This window comes from Poecile atricapillus, chromosome 10 (genome assembly GCF_030490865.1).
Source record: "Poecile atricapillus isolate bPoeAtr1 chromosome 10, bPoeAtr1.hap1, whole genome shotgun sequence".
NCBI lineage: Eukaryota > Metazoa > Chordata > Aves > Passeriformes > Paridae > Poecile > Poecile atricapillus.
Genome location: NC_081258.1, coordinates 18,093,113 through 18,109,601, shown reverse-complemented (window position 1 = coordinate 18,109,601; position 16,489 = coordinate 18,093,113). Strand labels below are relative to the sequence as shown.

At 39.3% G+C, this 16,489-nt stretch overlaps 1 protein-coding gene across 2 annotated transcripts in view; it reads right to left on the bottom strand.

Annotated features, from left to right (window-relative positions):
* Window positions 1–16,489, bottom strand: part of CDH13 (cadherin 13) — a 427,533-nt gene that overhangs the window by 119,804 nt on the left and 291,240 nt on the right. For both annotated transcript variants that reach the window (XM_058845796.1, XM_058845795.1), the window contains exon 7: window positions 9,533–9,711. In XM_058845796.1, coding sequence (XP_058701779.1) covers window positions 9,533–9,711 — 179 coding nt within the window. The remainder of the gene's footprint in view (window positions 1–9,532; window positions 9,712–16,489) is intronic.

Genomic DNA, 16,489 nt, shown 5'->3' with positions numbered 1-16,489 from the left:
GGGCAGCATTTACAAATAAAAACACACTCAGAGGTGGCCACTGACTCACTAGGGTGATCCAGCTGTATTTTAATTAAGACTTCAATTTTTGAGATTTACTTAATATGTAAAAATTAAAAACAATCAGGCAAAAAGTTCCGTGAATGTTTTACAAGTGGAACATCAGTGGATCTTCCAGTCCAGAAGAGAAGCAGAGGAGAATTTGATTAACATGATTCATTGCATTTATTCACATTCTGCCTTCTCAAATTGCCTTTTAATTGATGCACTAAGTATAGAAACAGAAAACTAAAAATTAATGTTATCCGTGTAGACTAAGAGGAGTTTATTTTAACCTTGAATACAGTTTTGTAAAACTCTACAGTACAGACTGAAAACTAAAAGTTGAACACACATTTAATTAATGTTATTGTAATTAGATACTTCAGCACAAAAGAGAGTTAAATTTGGGTAGAATTTAGAGAGAAATAAATTTCCCAATTGATGGCATTAAGATACAATCTCCTAAAAACCAGAATATTTTAAATGATTTTTTCTACATTTACTCTAAAAATAGAAAGTCATAAGAAAACAGGAAAGATACAAGAAAGTGAAAATAAAATGAGAAAGATGTGTCTGTTGTCTGATGACATTCGGGGAATCAAAAATAAAATCCCACTGGCATTAGAGGAATTATCCCAAAATAACATGCTGGGAAATTGGAATTATCCTAGCAGAACTAAAAATAATCACCTACATATTTGAAAATATCCTTTTCATGTTAAAAAAACCACCAAAAAAATCAGATGAAGCACCTCTGGGGTAACTCTTGTTGAGTCCCAAGTACTCCAAGCTGCAACTCCACCAAACAAAGCAATTATTCCTGTAGTGACTTTGAAGTAATTCCATTTATTTTCAGTGCTAACTCTGCTTGATTCATGCTGGTTATAAACTGACCACCTCCAGATGTTTTCCTTTCTGCTCTCTTCAGCACTGAGCATTCTGAAAGCATTCACACTTGTGTTCAAAAGTCAGACTTGGAAGATAAAATGTCCAAAAGTTTTGTTTCCAAGCATTTTTGTTTTAACTGTGCTGCCTCCACACTACTTCTATAGCAAGAAGTTCATTCTGTCCAGCCAGCAAAAAACATTTGGAAATGGGAAACTTTTAGGAAAAATTTGGATTAATAAATAGTGACACACATCTACCTTTTGGAGTCATATTCCTTGGCCCTGAGCAAGAGCTGAAAAACATTGCCAGTGAGAATTCTTCAGATTTTCTCATCTTTTGGCTCTTCCCACTTCTCTCCCTGAACTGAAACCACTGCCCCAAACATCTACAAAAATAAAACAATGCATGGTGTGTCTGCAATTTTTAAGTTTTACTGTCTTCAGTCATAGATGAACTTTAAAGATCATTGTGCTCTTACTCCTAGCAGAATATGTTACCAACATTTAGCAGTTACCCAGCTCCTCTGCAAAATCTGCAACTGGAGGGTTTTTTTATTCTAAGTCCATCACTTCTTTTCCCTTCTTAGACAGTCATTTGTCACAAGAGGGTTTTCACATCTCAACAGCCATAAAGCTAATATTCCTCTTTTTTTTTTTTTTTTTTAATAAAGAAACTCTCACCAAAAAAAGAGACATTTCCATTATCAGCCTCTATTGAAAATATGTGGGCAGCCGATATCATGTTTTGTGTCACTCTTTGTAAGTGCCTTGAAAATGATATTTTAAAAAAATCTCTCTGCAATACATCAGTGTCAGAGAAACTCAGGATTTTTGGATGAGTGACATTTCCAGAGGATCATCAAACTATCTGCCACAGGAGTTAGTGATACCCAAATTCCTAACCCAAAACATCTGAGGGAGAATGGAAATATCTCTTAGTGCAGCTACAGGGAGCTGCAGGTTTGAAAAATCAAGTTCCCACATTATCTTGTGGGAAATGTGGAGATTTTCCAGGAAACAAACCATGAGATTGATGAAAATCATGATGAAAATGATGGTTGGAGACATCAGCAGCTCAGAATCCCCTGAGTGCATAACGCACCCGAGAAATAGATCCAAGATCCTAATGAGGAACCAGGAATGCTCTTTCTTCCCTCCTTGTCAGAGGGAAACACAGACAAAGCAAGAAAAAGATTCCTTTGTGAGATATCTTGGGATTCCTTGGAGAGGAGGGAAATGTCCTTGTAGAAGCTTTGCCTTCAAGAGGCAATTTATCCCACCTGCAAGCTCCAGGCTGAAAAGTCTGCCAAGGACATCCAGCCACTATCCAGGATTTATTTGAAACCAAAAAAAGAGCTCCCACAGGTGGATGTTGGCCAGCAGAGCTGCAGGAGGATGCCCTGGGGGCTGTGATGGTCAGAAGGCTCCACCTGCAAAGCTGTTTCCAACAAACCAGAGCTCAAACAGACACAGAGGGGCCGAGGCAGGGATTGGAGAGCATCTCCAGAGGGTTTGGCTGTTCAGTGGAAAAGGAAAGCACAGAGGAGCAGCAGCAGCTTCTGCAGGGAGCTGTTCCTTCCAAAGACAGCAGAAGTGTTTGCTCATCCAAGGGTTGCCTTTTTCCAGAGGTGGGATTCTCACACGCTGTGCCCCACGAGAGGAAGAAAAACCATCCTGGGATTGATCTGCCTTGGCAGGAGGAGACAGGAACATCCTGCTGGGATGGCTCCCTGTGAGCCCCTCATGGGATACCTTCACCCCTCATGGATTTTACAGGAAAGAAACTCCAGAGTAATAAGTAATAACTTATAGGAATAAGTATCTATTGTTGTCAGATAATTTTCCTTTTTCTTCTTTTTTATCGAACTATCAAGCTATGTGTTGAGTTAAATGAAATTAGAAATTATCTAACAATGCCATGAAAGTTTTGTAGGAATTCTTCCACTTCAAACAGATCAGATTTCTTTTTTTTAATGAGAACATAGATATTCTCTCATGTTCTCTCAATAGGAGCTTTTCTTCTTTGTAACCAGAATCATACTACTCATATTTTGACATATAATTTTTACTTTTATCTCTCCTTTGCACATCTTTCAAGATTCAAGTACTGATTAATGAGTTTTCTCATCAAAAACATAAAAGGAATCAAACTAAAAATTGCTGGTAAACTAAGATTTTTTTTTTTTCCTTCACTGCAGACATTTAAGCCCAATACTGAAAAATTCATCATAAAATTAACTTTAAATATAATTTTACATCTCACTAAGAAGCACTTTCAATCTCTCTGTCCATTTTTCCATATGTAACATTATAAATGGAAGATTTTATTTCTCCCCATTTCTAATATTTCAGATATAATGGGCTATGGAGTATTCTCTGAAAAGCGACCAAAGGCCCATGAGTTTTCCTCTGACTCAAGACCCTCTGCTGTTTATGTTTTACAAGCACCAGAAACCAGAATGTAAGAAATGCATTAACCAAGGGGAAATGGTGAATACCTTGTTTCTCTTGTATTTTAAGCAGAAAAAAAAAAATAAATAAAAAAAAAAAGAGATATTGCTATAGCTGTTACTAAAACCCCTCAAACCATAGAAACTGAGGTTCAGCTCTGGAATTTACCATACTGTAAAACAAGTTAAAGGTGTGCAAGTGGGAATTCTGTCAGAGAAGACAAGACAAAATGATACAATTATTCCAACTCAGAGCTGATATGCTCCAAGGTATATGTTTTCCCACAATTGCTGTAAATATGAATATTTTAGAGGTTAATACGAAGATCAAATGTGGAATGCATTTGCTGAAAAGATTAATATCTTTTCATTAAAAATGAGAGAGCACTGTTAGTTCAGCATTTGCATTTAGATCGAGTAGGTAATAAGTATATTGACTGCTTAAGACACCTATCTCCAAAATGAGAATACCAATAGAGAGGGAGGTGTCTTTTGCAGAAGTGGACGAGATTTTTCTATTTTCCATTGCTTCCCCTTCAGAGAAGTTCAGCCCTTTGAACCTGAGGGCTGTGATTTATTCATGCCAGCAGAGGTGGTTCATGCTGTAAAGAACATTTCTGCCCCGCTCCACGCCAGCAGTGTGCTGCTGAATATGGATCAGGGGGTGCTGCTGACCTGACAAATTGTCACCCACCGAACAGCCACGTGTCACTCACAGCCAGGAGAGGCACTGCCTGCCGGTTATACTCTGCTTTTTGCTCTGGTTGTGGATTAAATCCCAGAGACTTTGGTTAAGAGGGAGGTTCAGCTGACCATTGCAGAGTCATAAAACAGGGTTGGAGCCTCGGGACATCGTCCAGTCCAAGCCCCTGCCGGGGCAGGAATGTCCCATTGAACAAACAAAGTGCCCAGGTGGGGCTGGGATGTCTCCAGAGGAGACTCCACACCCTCCCTGAGCAGCTGCTCTGCTCCCTCCAGGGAAAGTTCTTCCTCATGTTGATCTGGAACTTGTGTTTTAGTTCATGGCCATTGCTCCTTGTCCTGCAGCTGACCACCAAAAAGAGTCTGGGACCATTCTCTTATTTCTATTTGTAAGGACTGGTGGGATCCCCTCTCAGCCTTCCCTTCTCCAGGGTAACCAGGCCCAGCTCCCACAGCCTCCCCTCAGCAGGAGGTTCCAGACCCCAAACCATCTTTGTTATCGTCAGCAGTTCACACAAACACGAGCTCTGTGGGCTGATGTAACACCAGCTTCCTCACAGTTTACGGCAAAAGCTCCATTTTCCCAAGTCATAAGGAGAGGAAAAAGTGTTTATGACTCAAAGCACGGCAGATTGATGCACCAAGATTGGTTCAAATGGTCACAGAACACAGCAGCTGCTTGCTGAGCTTGTGGAAGCCTGCCAGAGTCAGCCCCAGTGCAGAACACACATCTCAGCCAGCCCAGGCTAGCCCAGGGTCTCCTCTCACAACCACAAAACACTTGAACTGCTTTCCTTGAGGTGTTTGAAAACACATGTGCCAGCACACGGATCAGCATGCAGCAGACAGCTCAAACCATTTGCTAACTTTCACTCAAATTAAGCACAGCAGTTCCTATCAAAAGCAGAAGCAGGTTACTTCTCAAACTGTGAGAAGTAAATATTTCACTTAAGCAACTGTGGTGACAGCTTTCTTTCAGTACTTTAGTCATGAAGTTTATAGAAATCACAGTTACTTTCCTACAGAGCACAGGGGTCTGTAACACTGGCAAAACAGCACTGTGGGCAAGCAGCAAACACAATTCCTGACCCATAAAGGAAATTTCAGAGTTGATTCTACAAGACCACAAGTGTTTTCATCGCTTATGCACATGAGGAGTGTTATTTTCCTCTCACTGCAGGGAAGTGTCACTTTGAACTGGTGCCTCCATCCCTGAAATTTAGGACATTTCCTCAAGGTTTCTTTCCAACTTCTTCCCCTCCCCCTGTTTTTCTTGCTTTTTTACTCTCTTTCCCTGTTGTGCTCTATTTTGTGTCATTTAGACCATATACTTTGATGGAGGGCATCCTTCTCCTCTGAATTTATGAATCAAAATGTATTCTCTAACGGATACCTGGAGGTATAATTTGCCCCCTAACACTCTTCAATCTTTATTACTGACACATTCAAGGATGCCTAACTCCCACAAGAAAAAAAAAAAAATAAAACAACCCACATTAATCTTCAAAAATGTGTCCTTACCTGCCTTCTGAAAATGAAAATGGATGTTCTTTGAGAAATTACCTGAGTTTTGTTTTAAACCCTGAGGATCATGCACTTTTGGAAACAATTTTGAATCTAAAAAATTTATAAATTAAAATCTGCTGGCATATAAATACAAATCCTGCTCTGTGCTGTTTCCTTGGAGGCAGGAAGTGTTCCCTCAGCACCCTGCTGGATGGAGCCTGGGGGGTGCTGCACACCCTTTTCATGCAGGCAGGACAGAAGGATTTTTTTGTAGGGAATATTCCATGATGAAAACAGCTCCAAAGCAACTCCATCACCCATCCCTGCCCCATCAAACTCCCAGGCAATTCCTAACAGGAACATCCTTATCTCCAAACTCCCCATTTAGCAACAGACTTAATGAATGAGAGCCACAGAAAAAGAAATTTTGAAGATTTGTAGGAATCAAAAAAAAAAATTCTCTTCACTTTGAGCTGATCCTGCATAGCTAAAATGCACAGATGAAGTGGACCAGAAAAAGGTTTATTCTTTCTTTTCTCCTTTTAAATTTTGTTTAAATGTGTCTACTTAGAAATAACTTTGTGTTTCCTGATAATACTTTAGAAAGAAAACTATTCTTTCATCTCTTAATATTATTAGCATAGATGTTTACTAATGTATACAAAGATTCTCCTACTTATATAATTTGATTTAAAAACTGAGCTCTCTAGATGCCCAAAATTTATTTCATTTTAATATAAATACCTCTATTTTGATTCTTTGCTCTGAACAAGTATGTCTAGGCTATGCCATAGCTACTTTTCTGAAAATTCTGAAGCATGGAGAAACAATATAGACAATTCATTATGGGCAAAACCTGCCAGATGTTTTCTATGTCTACATCTCTGTCTCCCACTGGGCAAAACCTCCAGTCTCCTGTTCCCTCTGATGCACAAAAATAAAATAAATCATACTTAAAATAAAAAAAAAAAGACCAAAACCACCCCTCAAACAATTTACATTCAGCTAATTTGTCTTAAAGGCAGTGAAGACTTTCCCAAAAACATCAAGAACCAAGAAGTGGTAAATATTATAGAGAGATGGAAAATAGGAGTAATTTCCATCAGTGTTTTAACATGCTTTAAAAGAGTTCATATAAACCCCTGGTGCATATACACATTAATGATGAAAAATAATTCTCTCCATGTCCATCCTAGGGAATTTTTTACATTAATTCAGCTTTTTAATTGGTGTCTAGGGCTGCTACAGTTTTAAAGAGCACACCTACAATCACAGGCAGTTGTTGACCCAGTTAAAGTTTTAAGTAAAACCTAGGAGGAGCTGCAGGTTTGAACTGGAAATCATGAATAATCAAATTCACCAGGACCAGTTTTTGCAGTGTCTGAAATGTGGAATTCCCCAGCACAATCTCACTTTCCCCTCAACCCCTATACAAACCCTGATAAACTACACCTGCAGATGTTGCTGACTCAAATCCCAGATATCAAACAGGACCAGGTGATCCCAACATCCATTCTCTTTTCCAAGAAGTGGAAAACCCGATGGAAGGGTTTGCTGCTTCCCCTACGTGTCTACTATAGCCCATTGTCCTCTGAGATGCCAAGAAAAGCAAGATAAGAATTGCTGAGATAAAACCATTCCTGTCTCACAAATTCTCCTTCATGAGGATTTTGTCCTGAGTCTCCAGTTTGTGTGCTCTGGTGTTTCACACCTTCTAGCAAGGCGTTCAGGGGAAAGAACACTTCTTCCTCCCATGTTTCTACAACACTTTTCATTCAAGATCATGACAAAGAGCCAAAGCATTTAGGATTTACACAGGTTCCAAATAATCAGGCATTAATACCAGCAGTTATCCTGCAGAGGAATGGCACATGGAACTCCCTCCAGCCCAACACCTTTCCAGAAAGCCACTTATTCAAGCCTGCTGATGTGTAGACATCTTATTCCCCAGGCAGGAATCCAGTCAGACATTTCTTCCTCCTAAACTACTCAGACATTTCCTCTCCCACGTTTTCCTCCCCTCTGTTCCCACCTCACACAGACAATTTCTTATAATAATTCCATTTCATGAGCCACACAGAAATACACAAGAGTTATTTATATAACATCAATATTAAGCTGGTACCCAGATTTATTTTTTTTCCAGAAGAAAATCATTAGGCAGCTTGTCTCTAAAAGCTGCAATTATGGTTAAAAATAGAAGTTATACACATTTGACCATGCATGGCAGCTCCACAGATCTGAAAAAGGAGGCCTGACCACCACCCAAGACATATGGACAGGAAGGGGAAGAGGCTGAACCCAAAAAGATGACAGACAGCGCAGAGCTTCTTCTGAAAAAATAAACATCCTTTTTCCCAAGCCTTTCCTCTGACAAGACAAAGTGAGACTGGATTTTAACTGCAGATAATCCTTAATTTTAGTGTTAAAATCGCACACAGCTGTACGTTTTGGCTTGTAAACCATTCAGATTTGGAACAACAAAAATTACTCTGGAATTTCAACAGATTGGAGCTTGTCGTGTCACCTTCACAGTAAAGGTATGGAATTGATTATTGTTAAAAACCATGAGGAATTCTGCTTTCAGGATATACTAGCCAGCCATAGCACCCATTCAGCTGAGGCCAGATTTCTTGCATGGAGACAGCATCATTATTTCATGAATCACCAGTGACCTGTGGAAGGCACTGAGAAAAGCATCCATGTTCATTCCCTTCCATTGATTTTCTAATTTTGAGTAAATTGGTTTAATCTGGAGAATGGTTATCTATGAGGAATAAAAATACCTAAAACTGTCTTTAGACAACAGTAAAAAGATTTTGATCTGAAACAATGAATTTAGAAGGGAAACTTGAGGGGAGAAAAGGCAGTGATTTTACAGTCTTTAACTTGGGCACCATTCTGTGTCCAGCCACTCAAACATGAATAAAATTAGAATCCCTTTAAACTTAAAAACACAGACCTACAGGCCTAGACCTTAGTTTCACCCTTAGTTTTACTGCACTGTGTGCCTGGTATCTGTGCCTGATTTACCCATTAAATGCTTGCTCTTAGAAAAGCCTGTAGAACAAAGTACCCACCTAGAAAGGGAAATGTATGGGCAGCATTTTCATCAGGTAAAATGAAAAATAATGCGCTGAATATTGAGAACATTGGACAATGCTGAGTGTAATCAACTTAGGAGACAAGCTCAGTGACTCAGCACACACCTGAAACATCCTGCAAGAACAGAATTTGGATGTCTCAAGGAATCTAAAAGAGCTCAGGGCTACCTCGTCAAAGGAAATTGTGATTTATAGAGTAACTCTTTTTTGTGCCAAGATTTTTTATATTCTGCTACCTAAACCTTTGGATTAAGAGATTGCCTCTACTTTATTATCTTCTGAACATTAAATGATCATACCTAAGCTTTCTTTGCCATCAATTTATGCTCTCATAATGTTAATGATCTGTTATAAGCATAGATTTTGGCACTATGGCAATTCACCTCAAAGCCACCTGGAGATTACCTGTTCCTTTCCTACCCCTTCTTGTATTTCCTTTTTTTGGCTATGGGGTACCAAGTTAATTAGTTCATTAAGTCCACTCATAAAAATATTCTAGGAAAGATATAGAGCACTAAACTAATAATCTCAGTGAGCTATATGAACAATTAGTTCTAGGTGTCAATTACTAACTCTAAGCTGAATTCCACTTAATCCTGAGATCTTCTCTCTAGCACACAACATTAAATGTCTTGCACAGAAATTATGAACTACCAGATTTATAAATACTGATCAGAGCTTAGGTCCAAGTAAGAAATAAATAAAACTCTTAAAAGACTCCCCAGAAATGAGCATCTGCATCCCCACACAACAACATCAGAACCTCTTTGCATCCCCCAGAAGAGAATTCGAGGCACAACCATTAAAACGTGAGAGTGGAGATTGGAAGGTGCTCACTTACCTCCCTGTCCAGCAGCGTGGGGGACACCACTGTGACAATGTCTCCCTTCTCTGGGTCGATGTAGAACATGTTTGGGGAGGGTTTGGTGGGGGTCTGCTTGAGGATGTTGTAGCGCAGGAGAGCGTTGTCCGTGCTGGCGTCGTCGGCGTCGAACGCTGCCATGCGCATCACGGTGGTTCCTGGGGAAAGGGGCACACACAGCAAGCACTGAGCAAAAAAACCTCTCAAACTGGGCTGCCTGCACAGCCAGGGAGGTCCAATCAGTAAATACCTCATCAACACCACTGGGTAGTTCCACCTGATATTTAGGTTGTACTTGTGTTCAGATTGTCTTTGCTTGCTCATCCAGCAGAAGACTCGTGTGCTCTAACACAAATTCCCTGTGTTAGAATCTCTGTGCTTTGAAGCCACCCAGAGTAATTGCATTTCACTAAATGAACTACAGGTGTATCTCTTGCACTTTAAATTCTGAGGGCAGAAAGCTCACCAGTGGCTACAATGAAACAATACTGAAATATCTGGAAGGTCTCTATTTGCCTGGTAAAGTGTTGCAGTTCAAAATGCATTGGGTATCATTTGTGTCATAAGAAATGTTGCAATTTTTAAAGCCTACATTGTTCTAATTTCAATTTGTACAGATTTATGAGCAAATTTTATGAACATCTATAAGCTCCCCATCTCTATTGCCCCACTGTCCTTCCAGAGCTGAAGGTTTCTGTGACAGAAAATTCCCTGAGCACACAGTCCTGCTGCAGAGGGCAATAAGGGAAATGCAGCTCCCACCACAGATCCCTAAATGCTGTGAAGAGTTAAAAACTCACTCTGCTTCTTTATCAGAGTTATTAGAGAGAGGAGTGAGCTGCTGCCAGTCCCACACTTAGGAGGGGAGCACATCCTGCATCCCTGGATCGAGGATTTTCCTCTCCCCAGAGAGGCAGCCCAGAAGCTGACACAGCCTGCAAAACTCTGTCAGCATTTTATCAGCACTGTACATTGAGAAACAAAGAAAAGGTGTAATGAGACACCTGGGCTGAACTGTGACATCCTCACCCCTAGACCAAAATGATTTCTTCATCAGTTCATCTACAATTGTAAATGTAAGCATTAGTTTGGAAAGCAATCTAACTAAACAATGTATGGTCAGAGAAATATTAAATATTTCTGATAATATGGAGCTGAAGACAGAATGAGATTCTATAAAATAACAAAAAAACCCATGATCAAATCAAGAAATTCATTTCAATAGTGAGTCGACTTTAAGTAACAGATTGGTGGGAGATATTAGCAAACTATAAAGTAAGGAACCTAGGAAAGGATCCAATCTTTGGCCTAAAAATCCCAACTGAAGCAATTTTTCAGAATCCATGATCTACACCATTTCCATCAAAGTAACTTTGCAGTGACACCATTATCACATGTGTGAATCAGAGTGTCAGGGTGAGCCATAATTCTTTGTTACAGAATAATTCCTTTTTGGAAACTCACCTTTCTTTTCCCCATGGACTGGGCAAGCATTATTTTAAACTATCATGATCAACACAATTTAAATACAGCATTTTCATTTCTTCATGGATCTGTAAGACCATAGGATCTGTTTTCTGTATTCACAGAGACTTCTAAGACAAAATAACTATGAAAGGTTAAAACCTGATACAGACAAGGCCTAAGACATTGGATTGCAAGTTTCTCAGTAACAGAAATATGTATCATTCGTGTACAGTGAGTTGTTTTTTTTTTCTGAAGGTCTTGGATTTAAAAAAATCAAATAAAAAAGAAATATTGTGGTAAAAAAACCAACAAACCCAGTCTTATTTACAGACTGGTATAACAACTGCCTGATCACTGTTAAACAAACTCAGCTGGCTTGTTTAGACACTCTTCTTCTTTTTCTCCCCCCTATTTGTTGTAGTTCCCAGAGTACAGTGTTGCCTCTTCTTGTAGTGACCTTGAATATAAGCTCTCAAAGGTTTTATTTCATTGCTACTTTGGGCAGAGTTACCCCCTTGAGAAAAATAAGAGAGACCTGACAGCATGTTGGTTTTATTCAGCAGTGATTAAAGGTCAGACAGCTCAAAAAGAAGCTTACCACTGGATACTATGCCATGTTTTCCAGTGTTACAAGATGATCCCAGCCCTGATATTTTCACCTACTTTGTGTGAGACTGATTCAGAAGAAAAGAGAGAAAAGAACTGCTTTCTTTTTTTAAGAATTAAGATTCACCCTATTTTCACAAGTACAGCACAATGTGCTGTTTTTAGAAATTTATCACACTTCTGAGAAGATTTTTTTATATCAATGTTAGATAGCATGTTTCACAAGACTCTCCCAGTCACAGGGTTTCAGGGAAATAAATAAGGACTAGGGCAAATCTTCAAGGGATCTTAAAGCGTGCCCAAGTTCATGTGAAATTAAATGGGTTTCTGTACACAATGGTTTCCTGAAGAATGCTCTTTAACAAGATGCCATACTCAAGTGCAGTAGAAAACATCTTGAATGAATACACAGTTGCTATTATTATTAATCTATTAGATGAGTTGATGCTCAGCAGAGATTTAGAAAGTTATTACAATAGATATTCAAGTAGAAATCCTATTTATGCAGTTGTCCTACTGAAGTATTCCTGATGATAAAACAGTGCAAGGCATATTTAAATTTTAAGATCTGATGTAAAACCCCTAATCTCTTGTTACACTGACATAGAACTGGTTTAACATAATGGCTGAATCTGATTCTGATTTGCCAGCTGCAGTTCTTTAACCTTTCAACTCACTAGACATTATCTTGTTCCCTGCAATTATTCTTTTGGTGCATACAAATAGGAATTCCAGCAACTTAAATGAGCAGAATTTTACATTCATTTTGCATAGGGATGCCAGCTTCAGGAAAGCTAGAGAGAATTAAATACATCTTTTTCTCTATGCTTCTTCTCTCAAAAGTTTTGTGGTATTGGTTTCTGGTTACCATCAAAATGGCATTGAAATCTAATTTTAAAGTTATTCTATTCTCACAAGTTCTCATTATGTGTAAAAATGCACATAAAATGTGGGTTGTCTTTAGATGTTTTTATGTATTAGTACAGGTTGTGTCTGGTTTTTATTTGGGAATCAATACAGGAAAGTAAACCTGTATGTGCTTCATATTTGTGCCTGTTGCCTCAAAAATCACAAGATTAAACATACACCTGGAACCCTTTGGAGAAGTCTAATAGCTACATTTCCAGGGAAGAAATTCCCTATCCTAATTGAGGTGTCCATTGGGAGAACACAAATGACAAAGTGTTATGTTTGGATATAGGGATAGGATATATGGATATATGGAAAGGATAATGTTAATAGAGAGATCTCCTTCTTAAAAATATAGTGGCCCAAATGTATGTTTTGCAAGGCTCTGCACAGGCATCCAGTCCAAAAGAGCTTCATTCAAGATGTACACTTCTTCAGTATTTTCTCCTACATCATAAACTTTTATTCTTCATAAAAGATTCATTTCCCCAGGCCCATAAACTGACTACATCTAATTCAGTGTCGTTTTACAAATACTTCCATCCCTGGCATCAATCAAATGCAGCTGGCTTTCAAACCACAAAACAACAGCTTGCTACATTATCATGTTAAACAATATATATCAACTTATCAGGCTGGGGAAGGAATGTCTGCAAAATCAACAACTTCTTCATTGTGCTGATGACGCACAGAGATCCGTGGAGGAAACTCTCCCAGGAAAGCTGCAGCGCTGTCTTGCTGTGTCTCAATATTCAGGGTTTATTTGTCACACTTTCTGGGCAGAATCACTCCCAATTCCCAGGGTCAGTCACAACCTCCCACTGCACCTCCCGGAGCTCCTCGCTGCTCAGACACAGATCCCACTCCCAGCCCATTGCTCCAGAGGCTGCAGCTGTCAATGTGTTGATTATTTGAAAATATTGGCAAAATCTCCCCTTAGGCAGCAAGAAGTAAAATATAACACATGCACAGTTTTAGAGGGATTGGAACAGAGGGTTTCTTGGGAAAATCTCTTTGGCATTTTGTTAATAACCTGTTAATAACCTGTCTCACTCTTTCTTTCTTTTCTTTCCTTTTCTTTTTTCTGCCAAGATGTCAAGAGAACATTACTACAGAACTTTTGTTTATTTACTATATGCAGCTGCTGGGTTTAAAAGAGCGAGTAGTCAGGAGTGGAAGTGAAGCTTATCTCTAGCCTGATGAAATGTGAACCAATGGTTCAAGCCTACAGCCTTAAGACTGAATTTGAATACCAACAATAAAATATTAACCAGTTTAAGGACTGAAAAATGTTAACTTTATGAGAGCTACAGAACTCAAAAACTTCACTGTGGAGTTTTCTCAGCTGATTTTCACTCTTTTTGTGGTTCTCCACTGTGTGCTCAGTACATTAAATGTTTTCTACTTGTGTTACAGAAAGGGAGGGGCTTATTCTCTTAATTAACAGAACTGCACTGAAGAGTTGTGGTAGCACATTCCCCACAAGTTCAGCTGTGTCTCAGTACACGATAACAATCAGCTGCATAATGGTTAATTTTCCAAAAATACAGCTCTTTTAACCCAGTGAAGAGAACAAAGAGTAAAAAATGGGATGAAGGAGGAAGAAAGCAAGCGAGTTACCCATATCTCTAGAGCCCAAATTTCAGGAACTGGAACGAAGGAGGAAGCTCTCCTGACAATGTTCTCATGATAACTAATTATATGTTTGATTGTCATTTTGTACTTTAAGACAAAAAGCCCCAGGGGAGCAAAACAAATATAAGAAGAAAGGTTTGTTATGGTTCCAATCAAGGGCATTTGAATTGCCATTATGTGAATCATTAAAAACTTGAAGGCCTTGCTCAATAAAGAAGACATGTAGTAAGAATTATTGAGTTCAGGCTTTGAGTGTATCTTATATTTGTACAGGGCAATAATTTTGTACCCTGTAGGGCTCCTTCACATTCTCTATTTGGATGTCTGGCAGGTTCTTTAGACTCCAGATGAGATGGCATCACTGAGCCATCACTCTGGGAATGCCACTGTACTGCAGTCAGCAGGACTGGAAGGGTGAACGGGTGAACTGTCAGCTGTGGAATGAATAATAAACAAACTTCTCCCAGTACACAAAAGGAACTTCAGTAATATTAAATAGAGATGAAGAACTGTCAAGAATTGTTACTATCTATAGAGAGCTAATGCAGTCAGAAGCATGTAAAGTGAGTAAGAAATAATGGGACATTCCCAGCTGAATGTTATGACAGAACAGAGAAGATGTATGGGCAGGTCAACCTTTAGCAATACTGGTATTTAACCTTTTTTTCCCATGAGCAGCGCAGTTGTTTTGGCAGGATGAATTATTCACTCCTGGGATGTTTGGAACATGACTTATACCCAGCCCTGTCCCCAGCCACGCTGCAGCCACTGTCACATGGGGAGAACAATGTGAAGAGTTCCAGGTGCTCTCTGCTCCTGGCCAGACATTGATCTATGAAATGTCAGTAAGGGAATTTGCATTAGCTGGAGTTATGTGACATGTATCTTACTTTGGTGTGTTGTATTTTGTCTGCAGTGTTGTGGATGTTTCCTTCTTTAAGGTAAAATTGTGTGGTGAAAACATGGAAAATTGTGAGCCCCACCAAGGTTTCCCAAATTGTCTGCACACTCCAGGTTATGACACTTTGTGGTAGCATATTTATACTGAAATTGATCTCTGTTTTGTGCAGATACAAGAAACTGTGAAGAATGTAATTTATTTTTTTAGAACACCAAGATCCCCTTCACAGATTTTGTGTTGTACAAAACTCATGATCCCCTAACAAGATAATCTACATTTTAGACTCTGTACATTTTCCCACAAAAAAAAAGGAAAAAAAACCGATTTAAAAAAAATGCATGAAGACTTTTGTCTTACAGACTATAGATAGCATGAAGCAGGTATTTGTATGAGGAGTAAAATCAATGAAGTCTAATTTCTTATCTGGTGCTGTCCAAAAGTTCCTCCCCTGAATAGATGAGATGATGTCTTTTAGAGAGATCACAAAAACAGACCCACTATAGCTCTGCCTTCCCCTCAGCAGTTCCCCCAGTTCTACTCAGCACAGCTCCCCCTTCAGCAAACCATCCTTCCCTCCCAGGCAGGGGGAATCCCTCACACTTCTTCATTTACAGTCTCTCCAGATGGACTGGGAATTGCAAGTTTCGTGAAAGAGGACTTAGGAAAATGGAGATGCAGCTGAAAAAAACCAATATTCTTCCTCCAGATATAAACAGGATGAAGGTTTAAGCAAATCACCAAAGATTTTTTCTTAACCAGGATTCACCCTAAGGAAAAATGTCACGCTCTCAAGTCTTTTTCCCTTTTGACCAGCAAAGTTTACTTAGAAAAGGCATGAATTACTTCTTGGATCATGACCATAAGCTATAAAATGTCCCACTGTTCTAATATTCTAAGTGCCAATTCATAACATAATCTTATATGTCAGATCACATAATTCATAAAGCAATATAACACATTCTCTTGAAGTACATGGTTTAATGTAAATGATGATATGCACTGAACATCTCGCAGCAGGCGAACATGACAGAGCAGTGATTTATGAGTGAAAGAATATCTATTCAACATACAAAGAGCAAGATTCAGCCCCAGGCAGGAAAAACACAAAGGGCCCACATTCTCTGCAGAGTTTGACTAGCACTAGAAACCAATCAGGGAAATCACAGCTAATAGAGACTAGATGAGACATTTAAACATCATTAAAATCAGCCCCGTAAAAACAAGGCAGGACCATGCTCAAAAAGATACACGAGCGTGTTGGCTTCTTTGCTGAAAGGTCAGATGGAGAAATTTCCAGAAGGTCACCACGAGGGCATTTGGCCAGCACTGCAGAAAGGCAGCCCAAATCCCAAATCCCAGAGGAGTTTGGCCAGTGCCAGCTGAGCTCCAGGCTGCACCAGGGGAGGAGGGGGGTGCTG